Source organism: Cervus canadensis, chromosome 33, assembly GCF_019320065.1.
Source record: "Cervus canadensis isolate Bull #8, Minnesota chromosome 33, ASM1932006v1, whole genome shotgun sequence".
In the NCBI taxonomy this organism is placed as follows: domain Eukaryota; kingdom Metazoa; phylum Chordata; class Mammalia; order Artiodactyla; family Cervidae; genus Cervus; species Cervus canadensis.
In genome coordinates this window covers 25,983,265-26,001,145 of record NC_057418.1, presented here as the reverse complement: position 1 = coordinate 26,001,145, position 17,881 = coordinate 25,983,265, and the positions used below count along the sequence as shown (strand labels likewise).

Sequence of the window (17,881 nt, the reverse complement as noted above, 5' to 3'; positions counted from 1 at the left end):
AAAAATTCCATAAGCGAACCCATTGAACACTGTCTTTGTCTGGCTCCACTCCTGATACCTTCTTCCCTGGATTCTATATTCATCAGAACTTTTCAGTTGCAAGAGACAGAAATTCAACACAGATAAGCTTAAGCTAAAATGGAAATTTATTTTGATGTAAGTAAAAATATTCTGGGGTTAGAAGTATCTTTAAACAGGATTAGATCCAGGGAAACATAGGATATTACGGGGGCATCTTCTTTGTCTCAAACGGATTTATTTAAAAAAAAAACAAATCAGAAAAATGACTCCCAGAATCTCCAAGACTGTATCTTTATGACTTCTAATTGGAAAAGAAGAAGGAGACTTTGTCTTCGTTTGTCCACGTAACAAATATCAGGGGAGATTTTGATTGGTTCTGCTTGAATCACATGTTCATCCCTGAACCTATTACTGGCTGGTGGCTAGAATAGTGTGGCCAATCACTGTGGCAGAGCATCTTCATTGGCATGTCCACTGGGATCACATGGGCTGGAGAGGGCTGATGTTCCAGAGAAAGACTGCTTAGCCAACCGACAGATGTGTGTGTAGCACAGATAACTAGCATTGCAAGCCACTAGGGGTTAATGTTTATTCTTCTAGCTGAAAGGGAATGGAAAGGTGACTGTCAAAACGGTGTGGGATCCATCTGAAAATTTAAGCTGTGATTTAAATTTAAAATTTAGATTTAAAATTTGTTTAAGAAGATGAGAACACACTTGATTGTGTGGACAGTCAAATAGTGGAGCATAATTGGTGATCCTGAGGCTGATGTAAACGTGGGCGTTTTTTGGAGTAAGGGGACAAAATGACAATAATGGACTCTTTTGCTTTCTTGGTAGGGCTGGATGACTGCCTGCAACAGTACGTCCACAAATTTGAACGAGAGAAGATTAACGGAGAGCAGCTGCTACAGATTTCCCACCAGGATCTTGAGGAGCTGGGTGTCACACGCATTGGACATCAGGAACTTGTGTTGGAGGCTGTCGACCTTCTCTGTGCACTGGTTAGTTCAGGAAAAGATGATCTGTACTGCGATGATGGTTTTTTAAGAACCTCACCTTTTAAAATCTCCTTGGTTTTGCTATCTTGCTTGTCATCATTTTCTTAATGATCCACTGAAGTAGAGCATGAGCTGAAGATAATATCAGAAGGGAAGAAAAGAAATAATTTTCTAGGAAGAGCTGGCAAACAATAGCCTGCACCTTCAATCTGGCCCACTGTCTATTTTTGTAAATAAAGTTTTATTGGAACACAGCCATACCCATTCATTTTAAGTGTTATCTGTGACTACTTTTATGTTACTGTGGCAGAGTTGGGTAGTTGTTTCAGGGACTGTGTAGCCCCTTAAAGCTGAAAATATTTGCTCTCTTGGCCTTTACAGAAAAAGTTTTCCTTTTATGGAAAAAATTCTGTATTCATTTTATTTTCCTATCTTTCATAAAGAATAAAAAGATGAAGATGGTCCTGAATGAACATGTAATCTTCTCCATTGAAATGACAAATGGGTTCTGATTTTTTTGGTGTGTTTTTGTTATGTAAAAATCATTTTTATATTTTACAGATATTTGTGATATTTTAACAACTGATGCTGGTGCTTGAAATATTCAGCCTATGAAATGGCAGCTGGATGGGGAAAAAAAAATGTGAACTTAGTTACATTTCTCAGTTGACTGAGTTTTGGCTTGAACATGAGTGAGTTAAATCCAGCCAGGTTCTGACTCTTCATTGCATCTGTGATGTGGGGAGTATTGATAGCTCTTTTAGGTGTGGGCTAAAACCACCTCCAAGGGCATCGTGTTTATAAACTGGTTGGCATAGGGTGGGATCCACGTCAATTGTGGTGCCATGCAAAGGATGCCATTTCCTTAACTGTCTTGCTTTGGACAAAGTCGGCAGCATTCAGACTGCTCTGCTGTGAACCTGAGCCAAGGGCATATACAATTACATCACTGAGAATGGTGGGAAAAAATGTGCTCCCGATTGCTTGCCATTGGCGGTCTGCATCCCGTTGATTACATAACACTTGCTGCATTGTGCGTGTTCTTCTTAAAATGGACAGAGCCTTGTCTTCTGCTCTGAGATGCCCTACTCTTGTTTAGGAAAGTAACGGGGGAAATTGTGGTTGATGAATGAGCTGCCGCCAGGGAGACGCTGTGGCCAAGTGGTGTGAGCGCTGGCCTGGGAGGCAGGGTTTTGCATTTTAATCCAGGCTCTGCTGCACACTCTTGGCTCTGTGACCTCCAGGGAGACGGCGGTGTCTGTTTTCCCCATTTGTGCCGTGACACTCCCCTAGATGTGAAAGCCTACACTCTGTAGCAGCAGAGGGCATATGGGACAGGGGTGATCAGTTTCCTGTTTGGAGCCTCGGTAGGAGATGGGCCCCAGCCTCCCTCCTTCAGCCAGTGACCCGTCCAGCATCCATCAATCAGGGAGTCAATCCACCCCAAAGTGGGGCCCCCTGCGGTCTTCACACCTTGGAGGCTTCATGCGTGGGACTGCGTCAGGAGTAGCAGGGAGATTGTCCTTGCCTTCAGTCCCCGGGGAAAGTAGCCTGGTTCTTTCTGGATGGGGCCAGCTGCTCCATGGCCTTCTGGCTTGGTTCTGGAAGCTGCCACGGCCCCAGGGCAGTGCTGAGCAGCTCGATCAGCAGCTCTACCAGCGTGCCAGTCTGCTTCTCTAGAGCCTGGTGCGAGCTTTCAGACACAGCTGCCCGTCACACAGGATCATGTGCATCTGGGCAAAGAGAGGTCAGAGGGATGGGGCCGGGGGTTCGGGGTCAGGGAGACTTCCTCCCTGCCCTGCCGAGTAAGGCAGCAGAACCAGCATTTAGCTGTGAACTAACATGTGAGTGTTTTGCGCTGCCCAGAAGATGTCTGAGTCCTGTTTATGATGAAAACGTACATGTTTCATACAGTAAGACATGTTTGAGTTTACTCTTGTTGCACTTTCTGGGAACATTGCTTTTTGGTCTTTTTCTGCTGTTTCAGATCATCTCTTCGGCTTTGCGGTAGTGCTTGGAGGGCAGGTAAATTACTTTGAAATCCACAAGATGGAAGGGGAGGAGGCAGGATGGACTGCAGGCACGTTGTGGACGACAAGCGGGCTAATTAACATAACAGCTGCCTCTCTGCTTCCCCTCCCTTCCCTACCTCTTAAAATATTAGACTAAAGTGAACAAAGCTGGAGAAATGCCAGAACCTAAAGCTGTGTTTTATCTCCTACAATTTCCTTCTAATTTCCTTTGTAGACAAAGTTTTGACCTCAGACTCTTTCTGGGCATGTTTCATGTAGCAGAGTGCCAGTGAATGCATTTGACAGGAGGGTCGTGGAAGGGTCTTAAATGAATGTGCCTTTTTTGAGTCAGGCAGGGTTTTCAAGCATTCAGTAAAATATCTTTGGCCTGGCTATAATCTCCTTTTAAAATATTCTTATTATAATGCATCTGTTTATTATATCAATACTGTGTTTAATCCATTTACACCATATAGATCTTTGTATATTTAAACAAGTGTATATTTAATAAGTGTATATTTAAATAACTTCTTTGGCTTGAACAGTCCATCCCCTGGACAGTTAATATGTATTTGCAATTGTCCCTGGTATTATGAGAGACATTTCTATGTAAACAGTTTAGTGGATGTTGATTTTATGATGGACAGGAAATGAGTAGAATTAGAAGCAAGAGAGGGAGGAAAAAAACAAAACCACTGGAAAGTTTAGGAAAGAAAAGGGCAGATAAAATCTATAGGAACCTAAAGTAAGGAACTGCTATTAAGATCCCGAAACCAGCAAGCAGATGGGCCACGAAGAGCTGGTTCTGGATACAGAACAAGGAGAACTCCCTTCTGTGAACACTGGCCTTGGCTTGCTAGAGTGGCTTAGGAGAGTGACTTGTTTTCTGAGGCAGAACCAAGACCAGTTCTCAGGCTTGAGCTCAGAATCCAGTTTTTCTCCCTCTGTCTGGAGCCGGGGGTGACTGGGACCGGCTGTAGAACTGCTTTTTTTCCAGTAGCTGCTACATGTGACCGTTTAAGTGAAAATGAATTAAAATGAAATAGTGAAATTCAATTATCAGTCGCACAGCTACATTCCAAATGCCCAGTAGCTACTTGCGGCCAGTGGCTACCATATCTGGACAGTGCAACTAGAGAACATTTTCATCATTGCAGAAGATTCTGTTGGACAGCATTGGTCTCCAGGGTGGGATGGAGAGTTAAAAAGTACTAATGTAACTGTAAAATCCATTTTCTTTGCCAGATCAACCAGACCCTAGTTTCCTGAAGATCAAGGCAGGGACAGATGTGTTTTTAAGGTTGGAGTAGGCTGAGGAAAGGGAACAGAGTTGGAATTCATACATACATCAAGTGATGCCATCTACTTATGTGCTTAAAACGAAATACCTGTGATGTGTCTACCTGCCCAGGGTGCTTCTGTGCACTTGTGTACCCCAGAGATGACCCATTATTCATCATTTACCATTCAGTGAAGCAGTTTAAAACAATTTTTAAAAGTTTCAATATGTATTCATTTATCTGGTGCATGGGGTGTTAGTTGCAATGTGCAGGATCCTCATGTGTTGTGTGAGATCTTTCACTGGGGTGCATGGACTCTAGTTGTGGCGAGTGGGCTTGATTAATTGCTCTGAGACACGTGGGAGGCTAGTTCTCCAACCAGGGATTGAACCCACATCCCCTGCATTGCAAAGCGGATTCTTAACTCCTGGACCACCAGGGAATTACTGCCTGCGCGCCCCCATCAAATATTATCCTTTTTGTGGGAGAAATCACGCAAGAAGAGGAATCTTTGCTAGCCATTTGTGTTTACCTTGGTTTGCTTATGAATGGGAAAAGAAAGTAGTGGAGAAGATGTATAAGATTTGCCCTTAGCTAAAATGGGTGCTTTTGAACTGTGGTGTTGGAGAAGACTCTTGAGAGTCCCTTGGACTGCAAGGAGATCCAACCAGTCCATCCTAGAGGAGATCAGTCCTGAATATTCATTGGAAGGACTGATGCTGAAGCTGAAACTCCAGTACTTTGGCCACCTCATGCGAAGAGTTGACTCACTGGAAAAGACCCTGATGCTGGGAGGGATTGGGGGCAGGAGGAGAAGGGGACGACAGAGGATGAGATGGCTGGATGGCATCACCAACTCGATGGACATGAGTTTGAGTAAACTCCGGGAGTTGGTGATGGACAGGGAGGCCTGGCATGCTGCGATTCATGGGGTCGCAAAGAAGCGACTGAGTGACTGAACTGAACTGAACTGAGCTGAACTGAAAATGTGTGCAATTAATGACACCAGAAGAGGGGACTGCTTCTTCCCCCTGTCTCATCTATTGTTTTTCTGGCCAGACCATGAAATGACCCCTGATGGCTAACTTCTAATGAAGTGGGATCTTGGTGGAAAGTTTTTAGTACATGTCTAAATTTTTGGAGATTCATTTCATTCCCTAGTTTGTACCTTCTTGATACCTTATCTTCAATTAAGCAGTTTCTGAAGGAGACAGACGTTAGGGAAAAGATTAGTGAAAATGATCAAATCTGGTCTGGGAGATTATTCATTTACTCTCTTTCATTGTGGGGCACTTAAGTCAATAATCCTTTGCTGATTATGTTTCTACAGTACAGGTTCTTTGGAACTAATATAATCGGTTTCTTGTTTTCTTATTGTGGAATGGGGTGGAAGGGGAAAGAATTTTCCTTTCTTCCTTTGTTCCTTCTTTACTGCTTTTTAAAATCGTAATCTATGTAGAAAAAGCAAAACTATAGTGACAGAAAGAATATCAGAAGTTGTTGGGGACGAGCAGTTAGGGAAAATGACTGTGAAGTGGTATGAAGGATGTTTGGGGGTGATGCAAGTGTTCTATAATTGTCATTGTGATGGTGCTTATGTGACAACATGCATTTGTTAAAAGGGACTGTGTGGTGCATTTAAGATTAGTAAATATTATGGATCATAAAGTATATCTTAATAAAGCCTATTAAAATCTCTAAAGTACCTTAAAAATAGAATTATAATCTGTTATAGCTACATCTGTTCATCCTTCTAGTCCCATGATTTGTGGGAAATGGAAAAAAATTTTCATCTCAGTGGAAATGAACCAGTTAACAAGCTACATTCCTCCTTTATTTTAATATTAAAAGTGGTTGGTTTATAGGAGATTGAGGTTTAAAATTTCCTGTAACACTAAAGTGCATTGAATCCTCTTTGAGTTCAAGAAATAAATGCTGCGTACAGTAATAAAAGTTCCAAGTAATTCATGGTGACACTGGCTATAGAAAGCCGAGCTTCCCGATCTTAGTTCAGAGCTCCTGCCATAAGTTGGCAGGCTGAGTAATTAACTGAATGAGGGGACAGTTCCCTTTAATCATAGTCACAAGTCCTTCAAATAGGCTGTATCAGGTGGCTATTTATCCATTCAGTTGTGAGTCTTTGATTCTCTGAATTTAAAAAGCCATGGTGAAAATCCATCTTTTTATTTCTGTCTTCTCTATTGAAGAACAGTGCCATGTTTTGGTTTCCAGAAAATGACAGTGAAAAAAAAAGAGTGGATGCATGTAAGGTTTAGATGGAACGTTCCTGTTGATACAGAAGACTCATTTTCGTTATGAAATTTAGATTTTTGTAAACACTTGCAAAGAGTTTTCATATAATGCAGCTGAAGAGTTTTTGTCTTTATATTTGTTCTTAATTTTTTTTCTATCTAAATTCTTTTTTTTTTTTTGGCTGCACTATATGGCATGCAGAATCTTATCTTAGCTCCCTGACCAGGGATTGAGCCCATGCTCCCACTATAGGGAGCATGGAGTCCTAATTACTGTACCACCAGAGAATTCCCTCTAAATTAAAATTTTTAAAAAAATTTTTTTAAGAAGTAAGATGCCACATAAATTTAAACTTCACATAAAATCTAATTAAAGTTAGAAATGTTTTCATTCAAGGTATTGTCTTTTGTTGCTATTGTTACTATTTACCATTGTTCATCTTGCCAAAAGAAAAAGTTCTCACAGACTCCCTGGTATATTTATACTTTATGTATCTTGACTTGGGGACATTACTCACCCCTCCCTGAGACATTAGAAATGGGGGCTGTAAGAGAAAAAGACTGTATCATTTTAATACCTTTGGGCCATGAAATTTTTGTACTTTGTTTTATGTCCCTGGATATGTTCCAGTGTCTGTCTCCTAGTTTATAGTCTATGGGAACTCGAGTAGAATTTGTATCCTACTGTTGTGTGAAAATTGTATAAATCTTAATTATGTTGAATTGGTTCATGGTGCTTTTTAGGTTTACTATATCCTTCTACTTTTCTGTATATTCGTTCTATTAATTTTTGAGAGTTTGAAATGAAACTCCAACTAAAGATCTTAATTTACTACTTAAAAAAATAATCATAATATATACAGAAACTATATGTAACTTTATTCTGTATTTTCCAAGTCTCCTGTAAATGTTGTCATACTTTCATAATTTAAAAAAGGAAAAAAAAAAGAAATGAAGGCTGTAACAGAGGAGGGACCAAGGGACAGGCTAAATGCAGTGGGGACGAAAAGCAGCAATTAGATCCAAAGAAAGTCTGCTGGCCTTCCAGAAGGGTGTAGTTCTGGATGGCTGCAGCTGGTGAAGGAAGCTTCTAACACATCAGAGGGAATGGAGCGGGTCAGGATAGAACTTAGAGGGGTTAAGTTTGGGCTGGATCCAGGATGACTGGCCACTCTTCTTTTTCCTTGTCCAGTATCCGTCCTGTTTTCTGTCTCATCACTTTGCCCTTTCTTGGACAGGGGGTATGGAAGGGGGGATACACAGCTTTGGGATCCAAAGCTTGTACCCTTGATGCAGATCGCCTTGGTTAGATCCTACCGCCTCCACGGATTAGCTGTGTAACTTTGGAGCATTTATTTAACGTCCCTGTGCCACAGGCTGCTTACCTGAAGAATACAGATAATACCACTTTCACCTTCATAAGCTGTTTGCCTGTGATAATGTTTGCCAAGCACTTAGCCCAGTTTCTGGCATAACATGTTCAATAGTATTGGCCATATATTATGACCAAATTTTGCATGCTTTGGGATGCTATCGACATAGTTTAATATACCCCAGAGATATTTGTTTATTTTTGTTAAAAAGTGATGAAACACCTATTTAGGACATGTACATGGAATATGAAATTCATCCCTCCCCTCTAAAGTGGTCTCAAATTTCATGTTGTTTCTTGGGATTTGTTCTTTATCTGGAAGGGAGTTCAGTCACTAAGTCTTATCTGACACTTTGCAACTCCATGGACTACAGCATCCCAGACTTTCCTGTCCACCACTGTCTCCAGGAGTTTGCTCAGATTCATGTCCATTGAGTCGGTGATGCCATCCAACCATCTCATCCTCTGCCGTCCCCTTCTCCTTTTGCCTTCCATCTTTCCCAGCATCAGATTCCAATGAGGTGGCTCTTTGCATCATGTGGCCCAAAGTATTGGAGCTTCAGTTTCAGCGACAGTCCTTCCAATGAATAGTCAGGGTTGATTTCCTTTAGGATGAACTGGTTTGATCTCCTTGCAGGTAAAGGAGTAGTCTAGGGCAATACTGTCATATGAAATGAATTTTTTAAAAGCACCCATGTAAGTTGAATGTTGTTCAGAAGGAACAGAGATTAGAAGCTCACGGGACAGTAATGACCTTTCAGGTGAGCTGATGTTTAGACAGTGCTGCTCTGTTTCTGCGTGAGTTTCATTTGATGGAAATTCATCTATTCAATGTCTGCTGTCCTGGAAGTGCAATTCTGAGGGATGTATGCAGAGCCGAGCTCTGGCGGACCATGCATCCGAGTGAGGAAGACAGTGAACAAGGTTGTCCAGAGACAACGGAGAGGTGATGGACTAGAGAGTGACCTCAGAAAAAACTTGGCCATGTCTGAAGACATTTTTGTTTGTCACAACTGGGGAAGGGATACTACTGATTTTAACAAGTAGAGGCCAGCTAAACATTCTACGGCTATAGGAATCCCACCTTAGTCCATCCAAACAGAGAATTATTAGATTTTAAATGTCAGTAGGGTCCAGATTGAGAACCTGCTCTAGATGGTCCTGGAAGCTTTGAAGAGGAGGGCATATTTGGGCTAATTAGGATGTAAATGGCCTTCCCTGGTGGCTCAGTGATAAAGAATCTGCCTGCAGTGCAGGAGATGCTTGGGAGATGTAGGTTTGATCCCTGGGTCTGGAAGAGTCCCTGGAGAAGGAAATGACAACTCACTCCAGTATTCTTGCCTGGGAATCCCATGGATAGAAGAGCGTGGCAGGCTACAGTCCATGGGGTTACAAAGAGTCGGATATGACTAAGCAACTGAACACACAGGATGAAAGTGATAAGAAAGAGCTATCTATGCCAAAATTTGTGGGAGAAGCATTTTGGGAAGAGAAACTATCAAGAACAAAGTCCCCGAGGCAAGAGTAGGCTGTGGAAGGAACAGAAGGAAGGCTGGTGTGGCTCATGTGGGTGAGATCAGTACTGTGGGTAAATCATGTAGGGTTTTGTGGCTGACATAGGAGTTATTCAAGTGACTCAGTGGGTTTTGAGTTATTTTAGGAGATTTTGGACATTGTTGATTGTTTTGAATTTTTCCCTTTGATTTTGTTTTCCAGAATTATGGCCTTGAAACTGACAATATGAAGAACTTGGTTTTGAAACTGCGAGCGTCCTCCCACAATTTACAGAATTACATAAGCAGCAGGAGGAAAAGTCCAGCTTATGATGGGAACACCTCACACAAGCCCCCCAATGAGTTCCTGACTTCTGTAGTGGAGCTCATAGGTGCTGCCAAGGCCTTGTTAGCTTGGCTGGACAGGTAAGTGATGGGTGTGCTTTACTGTCCTATGAAAGGAGGTCTGTACTTTGCCTGAGGAAAATGAACCATTGCCCTTGGCATAGTTCAGGAGTTCGGGGTCAGTGGTCCATTTTAGGGTCCCTTTGGAAGTCCTAGAGAAGGTGAATAGCAGGAACAGATTAACCTCAGCTTAGAGAAAACTTGAGTTTTACTGAGGTTAGACATTACTGATTATCTGGTTACATGAAGGCTATTAGTTGACTTTTGAATGGATGTTCATTCTCTTGGCTCATTTTTGGATGTCTTTTAATCTAGAACTTCTCTGTCTCTTTTCCATTCAGATTCCTATTTTGTGTGTTACTTGAGAGGAAACTTACATAACAATTTAAACCGGCCTGTTGTGTGTTGTGGTTGTTAATACACTGTGTGGGATTCTGGTGACTTCAGCTTCTTCACTTTTTTTTTTTTTAAGAGAATTTTTATTGCTTTCTAGGGCTCCATTTACAGGGATCACTGATTTCTCAGTGACGAAGAATAAAATTATTCAGCTTTGCTTGGACCTGACCACTACGGTCCAGAAGGTGAGTGCATCACTGTTGTTTTCTAAAAGTTTTTTCCTTTTCCCTTTTCTTCAAAGATTTACATTCAGGTATGAAGTACCACTCTGTCTTTCTCTCCTTCTCCCCCCCTTCATCCCCCCTTAAGAGCTAGGGAGAGATGAAGGGCTTTAAATTAGATGTGTTATACAGATAGTTTCTGTGAAAAATGACCAGTGGCCTTTACATCAAAGATTGCCTTCTTTTGTTTGAAAATAGTTGACCTAATAATCCTGTGCTTTCTGTAAAATGTTACTGCACTGAATTTTTTAAAAAATAGAAGTTCTGGAGTAACAACATTGCACCATAATCTTTGTTCCAAGTATGCTATGGTATCTGCTTCTTAATTTTCATTTTGACCTGTGGTGGTTGGATTTGCCAGTCAGGATGAGCTCAGTGATGATGCAGTAACAAACATCCTTCAAACCTCAGCGACTTACTCCCTACGTGTAGATGGGTCAGCTGGGAGATCTGCTTCAGCTCTCCTCCCTGCAGGATGTAGGCTGACAGAACCTCATGTTGTTTTTCCCCAAGGCAGAGGGACAGAGAACCTGGGTGATTCTCACACTGACAGATGTTCTGGTTTGGAAGTGACACGTCAGTTTCATACACCACTCATTGGCCAGGCTTTCAAATCTTAGTGAAGGCCAGGAAGATATTAGCTGGCACGTAGCAGACGCTTGTAAAATTATTTTTGAATTGAGTTGAAGCCATGAAAATGTAAGGAAGAGCTTGTTCATTTTTCACGTCCCACTTGGTTCAAATATTCTGAGATTGCACGTTTGTTTCCACTGCTGATTTGGCAGAGTAAAGAACATCCTTTCCTCAGTTCTAACCATGCCATAAAGTAGATGCAGTTCTGAAAAGCCACGTGCTTTCTGTCTGTTCCTGGAACATGAAGAGTGAAGTTTGGCTGTTGGTTCAGGTCCAGTCCTGAGCGGCCCTTGAACTTGAAGCATGTGTGACTTCATTGTATGCTTTTGAGGCCACGTTTTTAGGAAAGTGCCCAGAGCAATAGAGAGATGCTGAGTTTCAGCTCTTTATGTATAAAGTCATTTTGACAAAAAGTCTGATACCAGTCACGTTGCATTCATTATGTAGCCACCACGTCCTGGCATTTCTGGTGGAGGGTGCCCAGGGGTACAGATCCTATTCAGAAGGGTGCCCACTCATCGCACTTGCCCTTGTTTACTGGGGCAGCCTGACGCCCGGTCCGTGATTATTGGCGCTTTCTAAATGTGTGTTGAAATGAATGAGATAATGCTTTTGACAAATAAGCTGGTGAGAATTTACTTCTTATCAGGAAAAATTTAACCCAGGCTTAAGGGACACCGGAGATATTGTTTTTGTTTGTGTTTATTTTTTGTTTTCCCATTAAGCATATGCATATGCTTTAAGCATTAAGCATATGCTTCAGAGATAGACAGCTGCAGGCTCAAATTCTACCTCTACCATTAATTAGCCCTGGGACTTTGGACAATTCACTTAAAACTTATGAGCCTCAATTTTCCCATCTGTTAATTGGGAATACTAGCAATTACCTTACCAGATGGTTTGCTTTAATTTCTACAATTAATTGTGGAATAAGAAAAAAGGAGGAAGAAAGTGTAATATGAAGACACATTTTAAAATATATGTGTATTTGCAATACACAGATACATCTGAAAACCTATATACAAAGAAATATCTAAATATAGTGGGAAATTTGGAAGAAAAGTTGGGTTTACCTTGGCAGGGAGAAAAGTGGGGAGAGAATGTATGAGTCAAGCTAAAGAAAAGAAAACATTTTGTCATTTACAAAAAAGCACGTATGTGATCACGTTTATTTATTCACGTAAGAATGGATCTAGAAGAGAAATATAAAATATTTAAAACATAGTAAACCTACCTCAAAAAGGTTATGAAGATTAAAGAAGATATATGAAAAGCACAGTGCCTACTTAAGAAATAACAACCTATAGTAGGAAATACAAAAGTCTTTGCTGGTACCAGTTTTCTGGAACCAAACTTGTTGGCTTAAGAAGGAGATGAAGTTAAGACATATGTTAGTATTTCTTGTATTTTCTAGCTTATTTAAATTTGAACAATTGTTATGGATTAAGACTGGAAATGTATAAAATATATATGGGAATGTCATTTTATGAACTTGGGTTGAAAAAACATGTTTAGGTTGTGAGGAACATGCGTTTTCTGCAGTGATTAGAGCACAGAGGTGCTTTGGCAAGTGCTAGGATTTGCGTGCATGGTTGAAGGATGTGTGGACTGTCTTCTTCCATGGGAGGTGTCATGGCAGCCACAAGGCTCATCTTGCCAGGGATTTCACACCCTCTTACAACTGGGGGACGTGCAGTTTTTCTCAGAACTTCTTGGCAGAGAATCTTTTGACTCTTTAGGAAGAAGCCTGCCTTTTACATTTATTGCTTTTTTTTTCCCCTGGGGGAATTTAAAGAGTGAAAGCTGGGTCTCTATTATTTCTAGTGACAAGGAACATGTTCTCCTGGAGTCTTTATTTTGGTGTCCCTGTCTGTGAAGAGAGGCGTTTGTTTGTCCCTTTTCTTGTTCCTCTGTTCCACATGCTGCCCTTTTCCTGTCCTCTTTCTTGTAACTTTCTCTGCATCCTTCCCTCTGATGACAGTGTGGTGTCTCTCCTGATTGGAAGGATAGAGAGTTGTTTTTTTTCCCCTGCAAGGAAACGGCACACTTCTTTCGTGTGTGTGTATGCATTAGTTTTTTTTTTTTCTCTTTTCTTTTTTTAATTGAAGTGCAGTTGATTTATCATGTCATGTTAGTTTCAGGTGCATAGCAAAGTGATTCGGTTCTACTGCACACTTCTTTTAAGCCTGCTTGGGCTGGAGTCCCCAGCCGCCCCAACTGAGTCCACAGATAGATCTTCCATCCAGTTTCCAGGTTGTATTTCAGGGGAAGCCTCCTGTGGTGGGAAGGCCTTCTGACCTCTGTCTTCATTCTCTCCTCTTTGCGAGGATGTGAACACTGGCGTGGTGCTGACGAGGGACAAAAAGGCAGTGGCAGATGCTGGGTCCCAGCGTAGAATGAAATGGGGGGAAATGAGCCCTAGAAAGTGAAGTTGCTCAATCGTGTCCGACTCTCTGCGACCCCATGGACTGTAGCCCACCAGGCTCCTCCATCCATGGGATTTTCCAGGCAAGAATACTGGTGTGGGTTGCCATTTCCTTCTCCAGGCGATCTTCCCAACCCAGGGATTGAACCCGGGTCTCCCGCATTGTAGGCAATCACGTTACCATCTGAGCCACCAGGGAAGTCCTAGAGAGCCCAGGAAACGGAGGAGAGAGGACCATCCTCAGAGAAGGGAGAGCCAGGGGACCATTTATTGGGCCATTTATTGGTTAGGTCTCAGCTGTGGACTACCTGCCTGACCTGTCTTATCACATTTAATTCTCAACAATTCTCTGAGATGGCTGTTATCCTCCTGGCTTTGCAGAGGAGGAGGCTCAGGTGTGGAGAAGTTAAACCCATCTTCCAAGGCTCCTCAGTCAGTAAGAAGGTAGAGTAAGGAGGGAGGGGAGCGGATGCTGTCCTTGACTGGGGCTCGGCTCATCCACGTGACCAAGGGACGTGACAGACCTCGGCCCTGCTGTCGGAGTCCCGAGGACCTGATTTGGTTCCAGCGCTTCTTTTTTCCATTCCGTTGCTTTCATGCCAAACGGCATGAAGTCAGGCCTGCAGCTGCTTCCTCCCGGTAGGAATGGGTGTGGGAACCCACGTTCACGAGGGCAGAAGGTAAAAAGCGCGCCCTTTCACACGCTGCCTTGGATGGTTCGGGGAGGCAGGAGCACCCCTCACCCACCTTGGCTCCATCACCACAAGGAGCCTGTTTTCTTTCTTAGTGGCTCCTTGGATCCATCAAAGAATCAAATATGAGGAACCATGAGGTCACACATGCACCTTGATGCCTGGGCTCCGGTGTATGGAGAGGAGCTCTCTGCCTGTGGGTGATTGCCTCATCAGCATGACTGTCCTCCTGTTATTTGGGGATTTGTAATGCTGGGCTACCCAGGTGGTGCTAGTGGTAAAGAACCCGCCTGCCAGCGCAGGAGATGTGAGACCTACGGGTTCGATCCCTAGGTTGGGAAGATCCCCTCAAGGAGGGCATGGCTACCCGCTCCAGTGTTCTTGCCTGGAGAAACGTATGGACAGAGGAGCCTGGTGGGCTACAGTCTTAAAGTCACAAAGAGTCAGACACGACTGCGCGCGCACACACATACAAAAGGAAAAATCATGGACACAAACCATTAGTTTTATTTCCAGAACAAGACCTTATGAATATTCTGTTTTGCTCAAGTTGACATTTCCTTAATATTTCTGTCCTTCAGCTGGTTTGAATTAGGGGCGGGGTCGTCATGGTATTTGATGGTCTAGTTTCATGCTCAAGATGGAGGAGGAAAAGCACATTTTTGGGCTCTCATCACTCATATTTTACAGAAGTTGCTCCTGGAGTTTGAATTTACATCAGACTCACACGTGCAAAATTGTACTCCTAAATTTCTTTTTTAAAGTGTTTTCTCACCAGGCTGCTCTTTTCCTGAGAGTCAGTGTAAATTTTGGGAGCAGTAGAATGACTATTATTTCCCACATTTTTATCTAGTAGATAAAATTAAAAAAAATTTTCAGAAAGCGCTAAAATCTGATTATGAAGTCATAGGGTAGAACGCCATACATTTTAAGCCCTATCCCCAGTGGCAGAAAAAAATGACCTAAAGTGACATTTCGACTGAAGCAGAAATCCCTATCATTCCAACAGAGTTGATGAGTATCCTTCCCGTACATGAAATACTTTGAATTTTGCTTAGGGTGCCCCAGTTTGGGATTATACTTAGTGCATGCTGTATGCTAAACTGCTTCAGTTGTGTCTGACTCTTTGCAGCTCCATGGACTGTAACCTGCCAGGCTCCTCTGTCCATGGGATTCTTCAGGCAGGAATACTGGAGTGGGTTGCCATCTGTCCATGGGGCGAGAATACTGGAGTGGGTTGCCATTTCCTTTTCCAGGGGATCGTCCGGACCCAGGGATCGAACCCCCATCTCTTGTGTCTTCTGCACTGGCAGGCAGTGGTGCCAGATAAACTCTCAGGAATCGCATTGGTCTCCCTCTTCTTCGGCATGCACAGTGCCATGTAGCTTGAACTCTTCTGCTCTGGATCCTGTTCTAGAAGGTTAACTGAGAGTTTCACATTGTCAGTTTCACTTTGGCTGCTTTCAGTCAGGACAATGGTGAGTCCTGTAATCAGCTAACTGGGTTCATAGGGTTCTGAGTCTTTTGTTCTTAAGCTGAGTAAACAATGCTTTGCATTCCGGCCCATTATTTAATGTCATCAATAGCATACTTTAAGACCACTTTTTTGGCAGCGTGTTAATGAACGTTTTGTTGAACCCCTTTCATCCGTTAAGGACTGAAATATCTGATTTAATCTCAGTGGTGCTTAAAATAAACTTTGTGGCTAAGTTTACTCAAACCCTTATTTGAAAGCTATTCTTATGGGCAGGCCCAGAACTAAAGGCTCCTGGCTTGTTGGCCCAGTGCTAGCTCGGCCTGGGGTCACGTTTGAGAACCATTAGCAACTTGCTTGGACTCTGACTTCTGGCTTCCTCCTCTCTGTACAGTCTGGACAGTGGGTAGAGTTTAGTTCAGGTGATTTCTATAGGCTTTCTGATTAAATAATTGGTCAGATGGGTTCCTTGGATGATTAGCCTCCTGGATCTGGAGACAGTAGAGTCTTAGGAGGAGTCTAATGTCAGCCCCTCTCTTGCTCTGCCCCTCTTTTCGAAGCCTTCTCGTCCAGGTGGTCCAGGAGTCCAGGCCGCAGGGTCGGGGGGTGTGTGTGTCAGGGACCTCCTTGGGTCCCAGGAAATAGCTAGCAAGCTAAGCCAATTGTATCTGAAAGTTTTTGTCTCTTATAGTTTTAATTTTCTTCTTTCTTCCTTTAGGATTGCCTTGTAGCGGAAATGGAGGATAAAGTTTTGGCTGTAGTAAGTATACCTTCTAAAAGTTACTGTAAAATTCCTTTTCTCAAAACAGTGGGAATCACATTAATTAAAGTAAATGTATTGTGGCTAGGTATTTCAAGATTTGCTTTGAAATACTGACGTTTGGGATATGAGTCTATTAATTTAGGTAGAAAGGCAAGAATACAAGTTATTTAACAGCAAGACCAACTAAACTGGGTATATTGGGGTCTCTGCTTTGCTCCCCCAATGCTTTTTCAAGGTATAATTATATTTAGATAGCTAACTCTCAGTTCTCAGGGTTAAACTGATGAGCAAAAATTTCACTTTTCTTTTAATTAAAAAAATCTTGGCAAAAATCTTATGATGGAAGGGGGATGTACTGTGACTGTTTAAAGAGCATTTTGTAACTATTCATCATCACTTCCTCCTTTTGACATAAGCCAGCCTGTGCTCTTTTGATAAGGCCTTCCTCCTACTGATGTTGAGGAATTTAGCAATGAAACCGCTATAAATATATTTTCCATAAATAGGGAGGTTAAACACATTGGAGGCATGCAAAAAGTGTCACTTCTTGGATTCTTCCCCCTTAGAAGAAAAAAAATCACTCTTTAGAATTTCCTGATTTCTTTGGTTGTTTAATTTTGAAAGGTTAGATGAATCTGATTGGGAGAAATAACCACACGTAGCCACTATGATTTCTGCATGGAGACCACTTAATAGGGATCCTCATGTCTCTATATTTATTTTATCTGGTCAGTGTTTGGTGTTCAGAGAATGTGAGTCATCACTGAAGACAGACCTAAATGTAAAATGGGAAACTATAAAATGCCTAGAAATAAGAGGAGAAAATCTTGCTGACCTTGGGTTTGACGATGAGCTTTTAGATATGACGTGAGATGTGTGATCCGTGGGCTTCCCGGGTGGCGCAGTGGATAAGAATCCGCCTGCCAACACATGGGACTTGGGATCTATCACTTATCTGAGAAGATCCCACATGCCACGGAGCAAGTAAGCCCACAGACCACACTACTGAGCTCATGTGCTGCAAGTACTGAAGCCCGCATTCCCCAGAGCCCATGCTCTGCAACAAAAGAAATCACTACAGTTACAAGCCTTCGCAATGCAACTAGAGAGCCAGCCCCCTCTCACTGCAGCTAGAGAAAGGTCCAGCTCATGCAGCAACAAAGATCCAGCACAACCAAAATATCAATAAATAAAAACAAATAAGAAGATTAGAATAGTCTGCTTGGAAAAAAAAAAAGAATGCCTTGGGTTGGGGATAGATCAATTTGTTGACTCTTTTTACTAATGAAAGATGGAGCCAATCCCAGCTAGGGAGCACATCTGGATGTGTGAGTCTGCTGGGAAGCTCAGGAGTGAAAAAATAAAAACGTGTGATCCATGAGAGGAAAACGGGTAAGGTAGACTGCATTAAAATTAATATCTCTGCTCCATCAATGCACTGT

At 42.3% G+C, this 17,881-nt stretch overlaps 1 protein-coding gene across 2 annotated transcripts in view; it reads left to right on the top strand.

Moving 5' to 3' along the window:
• CNKSR3 (CNKSR family member 3) overlaps positions 1–17,881 on the top strand; it is a 102,085-nt gene that overhangs the window by 61,424 nt on the left and 22,780 nt on the right. For both annotated transcript variants that reach the window (XM_043456869.1, XM_043456870.1), the window contains exons 2-5: positions 861–1,024; positions 9,654–9,856; positions 10,329–10,416; positions 16,395–16,436. In XM_043456869.1, coding sequence (XP_043312804.1) covers positions 861–1,024; positions 9,654–9,856; positions 10,329–10,416; positions 16,395–16,436 — 497 coding nt within the window. The remainder of the gene's footprint in view (positions 1–860; positions 1,025–9,653; positions 9,857–10,328; positions 10,417–16,394; positions 16,437–17,881) is intronic.